This window comes from Heloderma suspectum, chromosome 4, assembly GCF_057233095.1.
Source record: "Heloderma suspectum isolate Gila_16-S chromosome 4, 16-S_ref, whole genome shotgun sequence".
Classification (NCBI taxonomy): Eukaryota; Metazoa; Chordata; class Lepidosauria; order Squamata; family Helodermatidae; genus Heloderma; species Heloderma suspectum.
This window is the reverse complement of record NC_139461.1, coordinates 252,743,648-252,760,586: the sequence shown is the minus strand read 5'-3', so window position 1 is coordinate 252,760,586 and position 16,939 is coordinate 252,743,648. Positions and strand designations below refer to the sequence as shown.

General features: G+C 42.5%; 1 protein-coding gene across 1 annotated transcript in view; it reads right to left on the bottom strand.

The window, feature by feature from the left end:
* The window catches only part of LOC146348523 (interleukin-20-like), a 40,934-nt gene that overhangs the window by 11,722 nt on the left and 12,273 nt on the right, over nucleotides 1-16,939 (bottom strand). Inside the window, exon 4 of the mRNA XM_084851671.1 lies at nucleotides 1,172-1,295. Coding sequence (XP_084707797.1) covers nucleotides 1,172-1,295 — 124 coding nt within the window. The remainder of the gene's footprint in view (nucleotides 1-1,171; nucleotides 1,296-16,939) is intronic.

Sequence of the window (16,939 nt, the reverse complement as noted above, 5' to 3'; positions counted from 1 at the left end):
TATGTTTTGCCGGACTTCAGGATAAAATACATCTGAGGGATTCATCTATCAAATGCAAAGGTTACGTTTGTGAGCATAGGCTATGTTGCTCACTTTCACTGCAAATAAAGCTTTTTTTTTGTAGAGGGCGAAGCAAGTTTCATTTCGTTGGGTGCCCCCCACACAACCACAGGTCACCCTGTTCTTGTTAGAGAACTATAGGGCATGATCAGCATGTTATCACTTTGATGAGAACTCAACCTTCCTGTTTGTTTACCCTAGAGGGGCTCTCCCTGCCTTCCTTGCTACACTTTCAACAAACAAAACTTAAGTTACTATAGCAAGTAGTAAACCTTTGCTTAGCCTCCGACTTCAGTGGCTGGCCATGCAAGCATCCACTAAGGGACTCTGCTGCCACTGGCTCACCAGTGCTGCCCCTGGAGAGAGGTATGATCCAAGCTCACCAAAACCAGTATGTCAGGAAATATGCCCCTAGAGATACGAGTGAGCTCATCAACATTTTGTTCCTGGAATGTGTTTTCCAGATTCGTCAGCCAGTCCTTTAGTTGCCAGTACCTCTGCCACTTTTGGATATCAGTAGTGCTAGCCTGTAGCCATGGACTTCATGAGATGGCCATTTCCAACACCACCATGGGTCACTATTATGCGCCACAACCAGTTCAATCAGTGGTTCCATCAGTGTCAAAGCATGCACTTGGGGTTCTGCACACCTTTCCCTTGCTGCTCAGGAATGCCCTTTGGGTTTTCCCTGCCTTTTCCCTGCTGCACCTTAAATCCCCCCCAAAGCACCAAGTAGCAGAACTCATTAAGACTTCCCTTAAGTCTTAATGAGTACAGTCTTAAGACTTAAGGCTTCCCTTAAGTCTTAATGGTACAGCTAGGTGGGACATGCCAGGATAGATGAGATGGGGTAAGGAAATTCAGGGAGGGAGTAAGCTAATGCTGAATGAACATTACAGATGTTCATTCTGTACATTCTGTTCATCCCAAAGGGGATACTGTAAAACAAACAAAAGAGTTAATAATAATATTAATAGTAATAATAACACTTTCTAATTGAAATTTATTTATTTCTTTTAAGCAAAATTAAGGGTTTTTTAAAATTGGTTTCAAAAAATAAACCAAAAGTTTCTAACTTGTCTAAAGTCCTCTGTAATATGTCAAAACTTACGTTTGATTGGCTCCTGTCTCTTGTATGCCGGGTTCCTCAGCTTCCTTGCTGCACCATCAAGTAAAATTGTACACAACAAACTGTAGGTAGTAAACCTTCCAATTCTGTTGCTGCTGTGTGGCTCCTGTCCAGGGGGAGTAAACCTGCATACTAGCACATGGCCTTTGTGTACTCCTGGTTCATATAAAGTAGTAAACTTTCAAAGTACATTGCCCTATGCTCGGCTCCTGGCTCAAGTACAATAGTAGTAGCAAAACCATAGAAGTTGGTTGCCTTTGAGTGGCTCCTACTCTAAATAAAACACAACCTATAGAACTCTCACCTAGCAAGACTGGCATTGCTGTGGAATTATGGCATGACATTTTGGCAGAACAGTCCAGATGGAGTGGGGGAAGGATGGCGCTATTCTTCCAATACCACCATGCTTCTTTATTTTAAAAGCCCTAAACTGGTTTTCAGTCATCATAACTCCTCTTCTGAAACTTTGCAGGTTTCTTGCCAAGGGACAGCTCTATGATGACTGCCACTTTCATACAAATGTCTAAGAAAACCACAGGGGAAGGGAAGGGGAAGTGATTCACTCTCCCACTCCCAAATTTGAGGACCCTCTTTCCACAGAAGTGCGGCAACTATTCTTCTGAAGCTTTGCAGTTTTCTTACTTAATGCATCCTCTATGCCCTACATCATTTTCATAGCAACAGCCCACAAGGAACATAGGAGGATCACTCTGAAGCACTTCAGGCCAGCTGGACAGCTGTCCACCTAGCCACACAAGCCCCTGCTCCTTACCTCGTCCCATGGGGAGCATCCACAGCCGTCGCCATCTTGCAGGGAGTCGTTATTTTCTTTTAAAATGGCAACTGTCCTCCTTTCAGTAATTAAATGTTACATAGAGTGCGGCCATAAAGGGGCCATCTATGCAATATTACAGGCATAAATGGCCCGTTTATGCCTGTAGTGTTGCATAGATGCCCCCTTTATGGCCGCAATCTACATAACATTTAATTACTGGACGAAGAAGAGGAGTTGACTTCCTCCAAGATGGTGATGACTGCAGGCGATCCCCATGGGTCCAGGTAAGGAGGAGCAGGGAGCTCACACAGCTAGGCGGGGGTGGACGTGGGACTCACACGGCTGGGGGGGGGTAGGCACAGGGCTTGTGAGGCTGGGGGGGCACTTCGGCTGTCTGGATCTTGCTTTGGATCTGGAGGCCAAAGTGGGTTGGCCCAGCTCCGGATTGTGCCAAAGCGGGTTGGGGCCAATTTGGAAGCTCCACATCAGCTTCCAAAGTGGGTCAGGGGCTCCCTGCACAGCCCTAAGGATAAGCACATCCTTTTTTTTAGATACCCTCAAAATAGAAAGGCTGATCCTGAACATAAATTCCTGCATTCATTTGACACTTCGCAGTTTGGATTTCCTCAAAAGATGGAATAAAGAACTTATTGGCAGTTCTATTTCTTGAAAAAATCATATTTACAGGCATGTATCAGGAAAACCCCTGCATCTTTCTGTGTAAAATTTGGCAGGCTTCATCCCCTCATTAGGGACTGCTAGACCTACAAATTTCATCCCATTCTGTCAAAGATCCCAAAAGCTATAGCAATTTCTGGATTTTCCATGATAGTCAATGGAATGCATGCATCTTTGGATTTCTGAATCTCAGTTCAAACTCAGGACCTAAGTCAAATCAGGTGGCCCCTTACTCAGTCCAAGTCAAATCAGACCATTTTCCAAATCACTGAATCGGGAATAAAAATGAAGTGTATATTCAGTGCACATTCTTACACCTTCTCATATACCTTAAACATCTTACACTGTCTTAGGTTCAAATGGCTGGAAAGTGTGCATATACATTTAATATTTGTTAAGATTAAAAGGGAAATTAATTGCTCTCAAAATACAAGATGGAGTCATCCGATAAAATTAATAAAAAGAAAACTTTGTTTAATTTCAAAGAAGTATTTATTGGCCTTACAGTACATTATTGACCAATACACTTTATAGTTATTGAACACTGCCATTGTTACTAACATTAGAGGATTTTAAAAATATTCAGGCTGCAATTCCATACCCATTTACCTGGGAGTAAACCCCATTGAACCCAATGCGGCTTACCTCTAAGTACATGCATAGGATTGAGCTGTTAGATAAAATTATGAAGGACAGATTTATTGGTACTCAAGTACAGCATAATCCTATACAACAAAGGTAATCCTTTGGGTAACTGGGCACAAAAATAGCTGCTTTCATAATGATATATGTACATTCAGATAAGTAAGGTTTTCATCACCTCAAAATATGAATGTGGAATTTTCTGGTTCACAAGCTTTTGAAGAGGTTTCTCTATCCATCTGTCATGAAGCAAAGTACAGAAAGCCATTCCTATGAAGATATGAGTCCCCTTCATAAAAGCAAAGAGCAGCAGGGCTGTGCTCCTGGCTCTGCCCTCACCACTGGGTACAGTGCTTGGCCTCACCTACAGACATCCATATGTTAATGTGGACATCTGCAGGGGGAAAGCCTATGCACAAGCAGCTGCCCGTGTGTAGGCTGTTCTCTTGCAGATGACCTGGCGAATGGGAGGACATCTGTAGCTGGGCTGGCGCTAGGCAGCATGACTGACCTTGGGGGGAAAGGCAGGAGTACTTCCCTGAAATTGCTGATGGATGACCTTTTTCAGGAGAGGAACGGGGGGGGGGGGTGCAACCACTTTGCTCCTGCTTGATCTCTCAGAGGCTTTTGACTGCGGTATCCTCCTGGACTGTCTCCATGAGCTGAGAGTTGGTAGCACTGTATTACAGTGATTCTACTCTTACCTATAGGGCTGCAGGGGAGGCTGGTGGATCCCATTTCAGTGGGGTGAAGATTCCTTTCTGGGTTTTACTTACAACCAGCCAGGAGTCTAAGGGAGCCATCCAAGGTGCTATCCCCCCCAAAAGGGTCAGGCACCTTGGATAGCTCCTTTAGACTCCTGGCTAGTTAGTAAAACCCAAAATGGAATCTGTGCCCCACTGAAACCAGATCCACCAGCCTCCCCTGTGGGGTTGGTTCCAGAGAATAGCATTGGATGATTATACCCCAGCACCCTGGCAGTGACGATGTGGGGTTCTGCAGGGTACCATCCTGTCTCCAATGCTATTTAACATCTATGAAGCCATTGGGAGTGGTCATTAGTAGATTTGGGGCATGGTGTTAACAGCACACTGATGTCACCCAGCTCTGTTTCTCTTTTACATCTGAATCAGGAGAAGCCATGCATGGCCCCCTCTGAAGATCTTAAAGATGTAACCAGTTGCCACAAGAGAAGACAGTCCTTCAAGTAACCTGGGTCCAAGTTGTTCAGGGCTTTATACGTTAATACAAAACCATGAACATGGCTCAGTATCTAATAGCCAGCCAATGCAGTTCCTTCAGCACAGGTGTAATATGCGAGTGACCAGGCACCTCACTCCATACCCTGGCTGCTGCATTCTGCACCAGCTCTAGAGGGGGCCTTGTTGATTGTGCCATGACTTATGGAGTGTCATTTGCTGACAATGGGACAATGGGCCTTCTACTTGGTGGCACTGAAATGCTTCGCCCCCTGTTATTTGGGAGGCACCATCAGTAGTGTGCTTATGACGGCACAAAGAGGTATGTAAAACCATAGCTCTTTGTGCAGGATTTCTATTACGATCTCAGGATATGGGTTTAATGAATGTTTTAATGTAAACCCCTTAGAGGTTTTTTTATGATAAGTGGTATAAAAATATTTGAAATTAATAAAATAAAATAAATATTTACAGCCCTAAACTGAAAGAGACATAAGAGCATGAATAAAACAACCCATTTTAAGGAGCATATAAACAAAAAGCTCAAGAAAATAACATAGTCTTCACTTGGTGTCTGGAAGATGTCAGATTGGGTCCAGGAGGACATAGTTAGAAATGGTTTTCAACAAGCCTGGCACCACCACAAATAAGGATCCACTTCTGGTGCCCACCCAACTCACCTCTGAAGTCAGGAGGACCCAAAGAAAGATGTATCAGGCCACTCTAAGCATAGAGTGTACATAAAGAAGTGGTCCATCAGGTATTTTATTTAAAATGTAGTATCCTATCTTTTGCATTGAAAATGCTCCTCAAGGCAGCAAACAATCAAATAAAATAATATTAAAACAAGATAAGGACAAAATATGATATACAATAGTACACACAGCTATTAACTCAACAACAACTAATTTATTCAGTTAAATTCAGAAGGAACCAGTAAAACAAAATTTTAAAAACAAGGAAAAACACAGCAAAGCAACCAAAAAATGAGATCTCTGTGAAGACAAAGGAAGAACAAAAGCAATGGAGTTCATGCAATTTACAGATAAATCCAGTAGATGAACCAGGACAGTGTAAGTCTCATGGCCTCTGATGTCTTGATTTTAATGCACAAAGAAGGGGAACAAACAGGATGAACTTGAAATGCTAATACAAGAAGGTAAGTACAATCTGATATCTATTACTGAAACTTGGATGGGATGACTGGAACATAGTAAATGAAGGGTATACGTCTTTCAAAAAGCATATACAAACAGAAAGGAAGGGGATAGTGTTATATCTAAAACGTATGCACCTGCATGGAAATCCATGAATCTTAGATTGCAAACCCTGTAGGAGAAGGAAAGGAGGAGAGAGAACCAAAGAGATATTTCTGTGGTAGTATGCTACAGACCATACAGCCAACTGGAAGAGATACACAATGCTTTTCTGAAACAGATTTAAAAAACATTCACAGAGACAAGCTACAGCAGAAATGGAGGGTTCCAGCTATCCTGACATCTGCTGGAAGTCTAGTTCTGCTAAGAATGGAACATTCAACAAATTCTTGATTTGCCTTGCTGGCAACATGATCTTTAAGAAGGTAGAGGAAGGAACAAGGTGCTGAATCTGGGTAGAAAAGTAGAGAAGACATATCTGATTGTGTTGATAATGAATATGGAACAATTCAAGACTGGCACCTGATTCTCTATGTGTTCTGCTGTCACAAATACCTTAGATACACATGTGAGATACAAGCATCGAACACCTTTGACAACAGGTTTGATCAGAAACAGGAACATCCTGTAGGTTATATTAGGTAATGATACACAGGCATCTTATCAAATAACATGTTGGGCTTCTTCACATGGAGCTTTTATTCTGCTACTGAGATTGGTTACTCATGGAAGTTTGCGGGTCATTTAGATGATGTTGTCAATCTCCAGGGCTCTCCCACACTAAATGACCTTCATTCCATTTTTTAAAAGATTGGAGATGAGCTATCAAATTACAGTGCTTGAGTTCCGTCTGAGTTCCCTCCATGAAAAGAGGAAAATCCGCAATAAGAGGAGCTAGACCAATGAAACATATGGAAGACTCAGATAAGGGGGGAAAGGGGGAAGGAAGAAAATGAGAGTAAAGGGAGTCTGTTGTGATCCTGCATTTAAAAAGGAAGTAGAAAGCCCCATTTTAAATGCGGGATTTTAGGCTGGTGTAGAGATGCTCTTTGTAACTCAGGAAATGCTTCAGTCAGTGTTGGCATTCTCAGTCTGCAGTTTAGCACAGATGATGGCAGATGAAAGGTTACTCCTTGTGATATGACAAAGCTTATGATAAATGGAGTCTATTGACTAGGTAATTAGAAAAAGGAGTTCTGTGGCGCCTTAAAGCCCTTACCGGCTTCGGACCTAGCTATCTAAGGGTCCGCCTGTCTCGTTATGAACCAACAGCTTCCCCTAGTACATGCATGTTTATATGCACTATCCCCAAATATATGCTTTTTTGTACATTATTTTCCCTAATGCATGCATTTTTGTATGCATTTTTGGATTGGAGAACTACAGCGCAAAATTCAGAGAAGTGTAAAAATGGAAGGATTTTCATATTCAGTCAGGAAGTCTGAATTAGGTTGACTCATATTAAAATGAGAACAAAAGGAATTTCATCCACATTCCTACACTCTGCCAATGGTGCAGTGGTAAATTTTGAAGTGCAGGCACTCGTGACAGTCCCATAGGCCCACCACCAAGGAAGGGCCAAAAATGCTGGCAGCTGTGTTGATCCATATCATCTAGGAGTTTACATCTCCACCAGGAGGAGGTCTTTTATAAAGCTATCGGGTCTTAACTGCCCATTCAAGAGGAGGCCATCCCAAAATACTTTGCATTACAATAGGGATAGCTCCCAACTATCTGTTGCAGCTACCTAACGTAAGATTAGCAGCCACATGCAAGCAGACCTTTTCCTTTATCGCCCCTCAGTTGTGGAACAACGACCAGTGCCAGTTGAAATGTGCCTTCTGACCTCTTTGAAGGTTTTTAAGAGGGAATTAAAGACTCTGTTATTCTGGCAGGCCTTCCCTTTTTAGAACTCTCATTCCTCTTTGTTGACTGTTATATATTGTTTTTATGCTGTGTTGTTTGTATTGTTGGATTTTTGTTAAATTATTTTAAATTTTGTACACCGCCTATTTAATTGAATAAATAAATAAAATAAACTATACATTGTTGCTGAGAAAAATAATTTCTCCCACAGCTACTGTGAGAATTGCAGCTAAGCTCAGAGGGAACAGGGGTGGCAGGTGACATCAGCAACCCTAATAAAAAAAAAGTATGGGTACCTCATCCCTCCAAGACGGGGTTCCACGACACCACTGCTCTGTGCCTCATGGATCTTAATGTAGCCTTGCCTCACAGGCAAATCTCACACATTGGGCTTGCAGTGGTCTTCATTCAACACATATTCGTAGTAATTTATCATTCATTCATTCATTCATTCATTCATTCATTTATTTATTATTAACATCTGCCAAAAAGCCATCAAGAAAGACAGTGTACAACAATTTAAAACAATAAAACTTGCAACATTTCTTAGCCTTGCCACCCTAGATATGTTATCCTCGTGCCATCATTGGTCTCTTTTTGATGCCAGTTCAAGTCTGGCCTCTTTGTATGAGCTTTTAATGGTATTGTAGGTTGTAGCCATGATTGCTCTTATCCGTGTTTTTTTAGTTTGTTGTATTATGGGTATTTTTAATATTTTTATTGATTTTGTAATCTATCTTGAGGGTTTTTATAGTGGACAGGTAGGATAAATTCTTCTTAAACAAACAAGCCCATTATTAGGGAATGCCTCTCTAACGTGCCATGGTGACGGGGGGAAACCCTACTAAAAAGTGTGGGAGAAAGAGAAATGCGTTCATTCCTTTGTAGCACTAGAGGGCAGCAAATGTTAAATTTATTTAGGACCAGAGAGAGTTCAGGCTGAATAAGGATGCCATACAACAAAAGACTGGGGTACAACGAGCTCCTCTGCTCCATTGGTGCAGCTGGTTATGGTCATGCTGTGTCATTACTGGAAAGCCCCATGCCTGGTCCTCCAGGCATAGATAGGGAGGTAGAAGAGATGTGCTGCTCTATGCGCATACTGCTTCTATCGCATTGCTGTAGGGTGGCCACTTGTTCATCGCTAAAAAAGAGGAAATGCAGCACCAAAAAGGATGGCAAAATAGGACACTAATTTTCATAATATTTACATATGCTAACTTACTATGCTAACAGATGCAAATTTAGAAATAATAGCTATAATTTAAATAGAAATAAAGTACATCTCCCCGTCGTGACCTGTGTGCCTACGTCGTCCACTCCCCAGGTGCTAATTGTTGGTGGGCAACATGCTCTCACTTCTTCCTTTGCTTTTTAACCAGACTAGGACTGGGCAGCCTTAGAGGACCACCCTCTGTAAAGTAGGACACCTGACCACCCTAGTTGCTGTTAAAAACACAGGAAAGGAGCAGCGCCTAGCAGCTATAATATTTGGAAGACTCTTAAAAGATTAAAAGTGTGCTGCATGACTTTCGCAGCAGTTGCACTAATATGTAGACAGTGCATGTGTATAGCACAGTGGGTGTGCTAAGATGGGCATGCGCTCTATTTACCATGCGAAGACCACATAATAAATGCGTTACACAGTTCCATCTCAGTTGTATTGCAGCACAGTCAGTGATACAGTTAGGTAATTTAAGACCCTGGACTTGAGGGGGGGGGTAGTCATTTTGAATTATTGCAGCTGTGAAGCACACACCTAACATTTCTCTAATTCGCCCCCCCTTCCCCTGCCGTTCTATGCTTTACAACTTCTACATTCCTGAAATATTAGAGGAATAAATCCTGTTTGCCAAAGCTGTTTTTAAAAAAGAAAGAGCAGGAAATTCTCTGAGCATGTGCGGTTTCGCATTTTAAACTCACTTAAATCAAAGCACCATCATAACCGCAGGAATAAAATGGAGTCTGCTTTTGCTGCCCTGATGCATGCTAACCACATTTACTTGGGAATAAGAATAAGAATCCCAAGTTCTTATAGCATCTGTAACCATGTGCCTGCCTGGCCAGCCATTGCAGGGGGAGGGGCTGGGTTGTGGGGCCTGGATTCTGCCCCAGTGTCCAGCTCTGCTACTTGCACCACTGGGCACAGTAAATTAACTATACACTGTCATCTCAAGTACAAGCCAGCCTCTGGACGCTGCCTCTTCCTTAGCCCAGGAAAGGGATGGGGAACCTTTTTTATGTTGAAGGCCGCATTCCCTCAGGGGTGATTTCTTTGGAGCTGGGTGGGGTCGGGTCAGAAGTATGTCAGACTGAAGCCAAAAGCAGATGTGATCAGGGTGGGTGGTGGGTGGGGCCACCCCATCCTCTCTGTGTCCCTCTCGCCTTCTGTCACTCTCCCCTTCTCTCCCTCTCTCACTCACCTGACCCCACCCCCGCAATAAAAATTGCTCCACCCAGAAGCCATTAGAGGTTGCCAATTGGACACCGACACCAACAAAACTTTCTTTTTAAGCCTAATTGTGGCAGCAGCAGGGAAGAATTGTCAAAGGGTCACAGCACAGGGGGTGGGGAAGGTTAACCCTCCCCTCCCCAGGTCTGACATCTAGCCGCATGTTACTTGCATGTCATTGTACTTGGCCTGCACCTGTGTTTATAAAAGTGTACAGAGACTTTTTTGTGTGTTCATATTTCATTTTGCTCCAATTTGCAATTTATTATGTTTGTTTAATTATACTTGACTTTTTATATTAAAAATACAACTTCATAGTACATTGTTAGAGAAGATAGCCTAATTCTTTAAAAAAAAATGCTTTATAGACATAAATAAACTCCCAACATTGAATTAGAGTGAAATGCACTGTTATTCGTGAATCTGCATGTAAGGAGCTTTCCAATGAAGTGTGCTTCATGCAAATCTGTCAACAGGAAGGCAGTCAAAAAGGGATGTCCAACTAACTCCCAACTTTGAATTTTATATATAAGATAAGTTAGTCTTGCTCATCAATCTCTCTCACCATCATACATGGTAACTGCAGAAAGGAATATTATATGCAAAAAATATATATGCTGAGTTTGGGACTCTGCTATTATGGCAAAGTTAACATATTATATTTAATGATGGAAAATAGACAGCAGTGGGATAAATCAGACCCTTCAAGTCTGATTAGAGGAGACCTGAAACTCCTCAGACCTGAGATATCTGAGTAAAAACTCTTCTGACTAGGATGCCCAAGCAGCAAGTGCATATCATACGAGTATACAACCATCTTCAAAGAGATATTTATCTCCACAGCTTATCCTAAGATTCTCTCTCTTGCTCTCTGAATATGGTTAGATACTTGTATCAGATCTGACTGGAGGAGGCTTTCATAGTATTCCTTCTGGTTTTATGAGCATGTGCCCTGGTATAAATCAACTTGGATAATGTGTCTTCTGGATTTACTCTGAAGCAGCTACTTTAAGTCCTTAGATGTGCCACCGAAGATGACTATAGAATCAAAACACATTTGGCAACTAGCACTGTCCGCCCACAGTAGATTGTTCTTGGGAATGGAAAGTATTTGTTCAAATAGCTTGTATTACTTCTTTGTTTTTCACTATTTACTACATGTAACTATGGAGTTTAGAAGTGGGTTTACCTCCATGTTTGGTAACTGACATATATTTGGTTGTATTTGGTGTCAATTTGGATTATTTATTTATTTGTTTGTTTATTTATTTATTTCTATACCACCCAATACCCAGAGCTCTCTGGGCGGATCACAAAAATTAAAACCAAAGAACACACATAAAACAATACAAAATATATTAAACATTAAAACCACAGTAAACAATACAACCAGAATAAAACTGGAATAAAACCTAGCAGCAATGCAGGAATTTAAAATACAGATTTAAAACAGCAAAGCTAAAAGTCTAAAAAGCTAAAATGTTAAAATGCCTGGGAAAATAAAAAGGTCTTCACCTGGCACCGGAAAGAATACAATGTAGGTGCCAGGCAAACCTCACTAGGGAGCTCATTCCACAGCCGGGGTGCCACAGCAGAGAAAGCCTTCCTCCTAGTAGCCACCCGCCTCACTTCCTTTGGAAGAGGCTCACGGAGAAGGGCCGCTGAGGATGATCTTAAGGTCCGGGCAGGCACATATGGGAGGAGCCGATCCTTCAGATAACCTGGCCCCAAGCTGTTAAGGGCTTTAAATGTTAATACCAGCACTTTGAATCGGGCCCGGAAATGGACTGGCAGCCAGTTCAGCTGGAAAAGTACTGGCGTAATATGAGCTCGCAGGCTCATATTAGCTCGCAGGCCCTGTTAACAGTCTTGCTGCCCTATTTTGGACCAGCTGAAGTTTCCGGACCGTTTTCAAAGGCAGCCCCACATATAACGCATTGCAGTACTCCAGACGAGAAGTTATCAGAGCATGGATAACTGTAGCTAGGCTATCTCTGTCCAGATAAGGGCGTAGTTGGTATACCAGCCTAAGCTGATAAAAAGTGCTCCATGCCACTGAGTTCACCTGTGCCTCAAGTGACAGTTCTGGATCCAAGAGCACCCCCAAACTATGAACGTGATCCTTTAGGGGGAGTGCAACCCCCTCCAGAACAGGTTGAATATCAGCTAGCTGGGCAGACGAACCACCCACTAACAGTACCTCTGTCTTGTCTGGATTGAGTTTCAGTTTATTGGCCCTCATCCAGTCCATTACCGTGCCCAGGCCCTGATTCAGAACAGCCACTGCCTCACCTGGGCTTGATGAGAAAGAGAGGTAGAGCTGGGTGTCATCTGCATATTGATGGCTCCTCAGCCCACACCTCCGGATAACCTCCCCCAGCGGTTTCATGTAAATGTTAAACAGCATGGGGGATAAAATAGAGCCCTGTGGAACCCCATGGCACAATTGCCATGGCACAGAGCAAAAATCCCCCAACAAAATCCAAAAAATTCTGGAGTCGGCCATCCAAGTAGGAGCGGAACCACTGCAGTGCAGTGCCTCCAACTCCCACCCCAGACAACCTATCCAGAAGGATACCATGGTCGATGGTATCGAAAGCCGCCGAGAGGTCCAGGAGAATCAACAGGGTCTCACTCTCCCTGTCCCTCTCCTGGCAAAGGTCATCCCACAGGGTGACCAAGGCAGTTTCCATTCCAAAACCAGGCCTGAAGCCTGATTGAAATGGATCTAGATAATCCGTTTCATTCAAGAGTGCCTGGAGGTGTCCTGCAACCACCCGCTCAAGCACCTTGCCCAGGAAGGGCATGTTGGCCACTGGCCCATAACTGTTAATGTCCTCCAGATCCAGGTTAGGCTTTTTCAGGAGTGGTCTGATTACCACCTCTTTTAAAGAGGCTGGCACCACTCCCTCTCTCAAGGAGGAATTTACAACCTCCTGAATTTGGATATATGCTATTTTATTGTTGTGTTTATACATTTTAGTTACATTTTGTATATAAGGATATTTTTGAGTCAGTAGTTGTATTTGGGTTTTTTTTTCTGACTTCTTTATGTTGAGGTTTAATTTTGAGTAGTCAGGAAATCATTCCTCTTGGTTTGAAAGCCTACAGACATGCAGGTATGTGTGTAGAAATCTATCCACACCTTTCGCTGATCACAAGGAGGCTAGGATAGGGCCAGTGGCTGTGGTCACATCCCCCACTCCATGTGTTCACTGAATGCAGTCCTTTGAAGTACGAGTGCGGCTCTTGTATGGAACTTTGATAAGGGAGAGTAAATTGGTTATCTGTTCAGTATTGAAGAAACAGATAGAGAGCACAATACTACACATTTTTTAAAAAGTTATGGGAGCTGCTAATGCATTAAGGCAGGGGCAGGCAAGTGTGGGAGGTCTGGGCATAATTTTTGCCCCCTGGATTTTTGCCACGGGCCACACTGGGGGATTTAAAAAACATTAATCACCAGCTTGCCACTCAATAGTGCTCAAGGAGTTCCATTTAATTTTTTGCATGCTAAATGAGGCTCCTTTAGTGCTCCATAATGGCTACAGAGTACTAAAATGGACAAATTTAGCTTGCAAAAAACCTAAATTTGACCCATGTGAGTGCTCTCTTAGCCGCTACGGCATGCCATTTTGTTTGTTTTTAATTCAGGGATGCAGCAGGGGCAGCAGGGCTGGATGTTACCCACCCCTGGATTAGGGGGACTGCATGAGCGGCTTGTGCAGTGAGGAAAAAGAAACCCTGCTGGGTGCACTCTAGTACTGAGCAACCTGCCTCTTTACTGTTATCATAACCATAATACGTTTAAAAGAGGGCAGAACAGCAGAGGCAGCAGGAATACGAGGAGCATCACCCACCTACTCTATGTCTTCAGCTGCTCAAGTGGTACCACCAGTTCTACATGGACACCTGGCCCTAGGGGGTTTGCATTGCTTTACTGGAAGACACAGCCTTTCTTTGGGACCATCCGGAATTAAGGGTCTGTGTACACATGGAAAAGATGGAGGTGGGGATGAGGTGGAGATGGAGAGGATACTGTTGCATGTATTACTGTGAAATGCCTCCCTTAATGAGGCTGATGTGAAAACACTTTAAGGGGGGAAATCTGCAGTGATATTATTTTATTTATTTATTTATTTGACTTGTACCCAGCTTTTCTACCAAAAACGGAACTCAAGGCAGCTTGCAATGACTAATAAAACTTGATGAAAACAACAATAAAACAAATACATGAAACGCAATTTAAAACAATTAGAAACACAACAGTAACAGAGTAAAAACAGCCTCCCACCCAACAGATCCACTTATATACCAGAGGCCAATTTGAATAAAGTGGTCTTTGCCTGTCAGCAGAAGGAGCGGGAGTGAACCTAGCCTGCCTTAGCAGGGAGTTCCACAGCCAGGGAGCAACCACCGAAAAGGCCCTTTCTCGGGTCACCACCAAATGGGTCTGAAGAAAGCAGTCCAGAAAGAAGAGCCTCTCCAGAAGATCATTAGAAGCAGGCAGGATCATATGGGAGAAGGTGCTCTTTCAGGTAGCCTGGTCCCAAGCCATATGTGGAACCCAATCTTTCTCCTCCCACTTGCCAAGGGAAAGGAGGATCATGCTCCCGCACATAGCAGTGGCAGATGGCCTCCTTTACAGGTGGCACTTTAAAGGAGGTGAGCATTTTCATTTCCCCCTACAAAATAGCTAAAATGGGGGTGGGGTGGAGCTGCTTCACCCTCCCATTTGAGTTAATTCCTACAAAGCTATTATTTAGATATTATAATGTTATTATATTTGGCTTCATTTGTAATTTATTCCAGAGAATTTGCTGTCTAGGCTGAGTGTCAGAAATAGCAGAAGTTATAAATTGTTCTAAATAATAAATTCCCTGAACAGTTTCTGTTTTGTTTTTTCTCCTCGGCACAGTTACATTTTGGCAGGACCCAAGAACTGGTGTAAGATTTTAAATTACCAAATTTGATGAACAAAGCAATACATTATAGTTTGTTCATCCGGTTTTTATTGTGGTAGAATAAAAGTAGTTGCTTCTCAGCAAATCATGCAGCTATGACTCAAAACAAGCTGGAAGCTGATATAGATTAATAAGGTAATGGTATATATAATGCAATCTTTGCAGTCACGTTCTAACCACAACCACAATCACGTTAAGTGTGAGAGTCAGGCGTGATCGTTTGCTGTGAGTTTCCATTGCTTTAAGAAAAGAGATGCTTTGTTATTTGTACAAGTTTGGAAGATGCAAACAATAGAATCTAAACTACAATATAATATTGCAATGGGTAATGCAATTGTGTTGTTTCAAGTGACTCCCCTCCCCATCCAATTTTACTCTAGAGTAGGTGCAGGGGAAAACCTGGATTGGTACTCTAGTGTAGGGGGCTTTTAAGAGCACCTACTCTAGAGTAAAAATGGGAGCAGGGAGGCATAACGTCTAGATATGGATTATAGTAATGTCAGCTTTGGGCTTAATACTGACACTTGTAGTACTAGTTGAAGATGCTTGTTCAAGGCTTTTGATGGTAGTAAAACATTGATAATTGGTGGCTTCTGAATTTGAACACTGCCCTTATGATCTGGGTGGGAGAGGAAAAGCACTTGGAAGTTACAGTATGAATGGCCATTACAGACACTGTCTGGGTTTTGCAGCAGGCTGGAAAAATGACCTTTGAGGTGGTGGGGCATGTGCTCCTAGACTATACTTTGGGGAGAACTGATGATGTTTTAAAGACAAGCACTGCTTGTCTACTTCTCCATGCTCAATATGGATAGTAGAATTTGTAGATAAACATAAACCACACACATGCGATAAAGTCTCCAGAACTCTCTCCTTACAAAGAGTGACTGCCCTAGATATATCTAAGATCTACAGATATTATATATCTATAATCCAAGGAAGGTAGTTTGCGTACAAAACAATGTGACAAAATGAAAGCTGTCTTCCTCTCCCCAAAACAATCCCTTAGCTGCTGTTATTGTTTTGCCACTTGCTGTTCAGCTAGAAGTTGGGAACATAGACAGGACTCGTGAAATTTGGTCTCACTGAATAAAGTGAGAAATTTGCTGTTGATTTAACCAATCCAGAATTTCACTCCAGACTATAAACTCTTTGACTGCTGTCCAGGTCAACTTAGGTGATTAAAGTCAAGTCGTGGAGAGTCTGAACCTACAAATTGGCCTTGGCCATAGTGAAATAGATTCATATTGCTGCAGCTCAAACAATGCCGAATCTAGTCTTGGCAAGAGGGAGCAGAGTCAGTCTGATCTTACCTATAGCTAGCAGAAAGCAAGCCACCCACAACATATTAGTTTTCTGTTTTAGCAGATGCTAAAGTGTAGCAGCAAACTGTCAGATGCTGTCACATAACTGGTTGTAGGGATGACTGGTACTTTCCTAGATTTGCCCAAATGGTATTTAGGAGCTGAACAAGGGTCATATACAGGATCCATTCAAATCATAGCCATAACCCCGGAAAGAGTGGGAAGAAGATGCTTAGCTGTAACCACCCTAGTTTCATGCTCAAAAGTCATGAACAGACTAAGGCCCACACTGCCAGTTGTGCTGTTATGTAATTCTGGAACCTGAATTCAAGAGTCTTATGGCGGGCCCTTTAGATGACCATGTCTATTACTTTGGTTGTGAAACACACAATTAACTGCTTCTACAGTACTGATATGTCAAAGCAAATCACAAAATAACCCCACCCTCCAAAAGCCCTGTATTTAGCCTTGAGTTAAAAACAAAAAAAATCAGTTCTGCATGTTAAATTTGTGTGAGTCATAGAGCCATCACAACTATGGAAATAAAATGGCATGTGCTGTGATACTAACCACATTTACCTGGGAATAAGCACCATGTAGAAAAAGATAATAGATTTTTCCACTAAAAATAACAAAAAGCATGACTGTAATTTGTACATGTGTTCATTTGGGGGTGGGGTGGGGGACTTGGGCTGCAGGGCCTGGGACTTCAG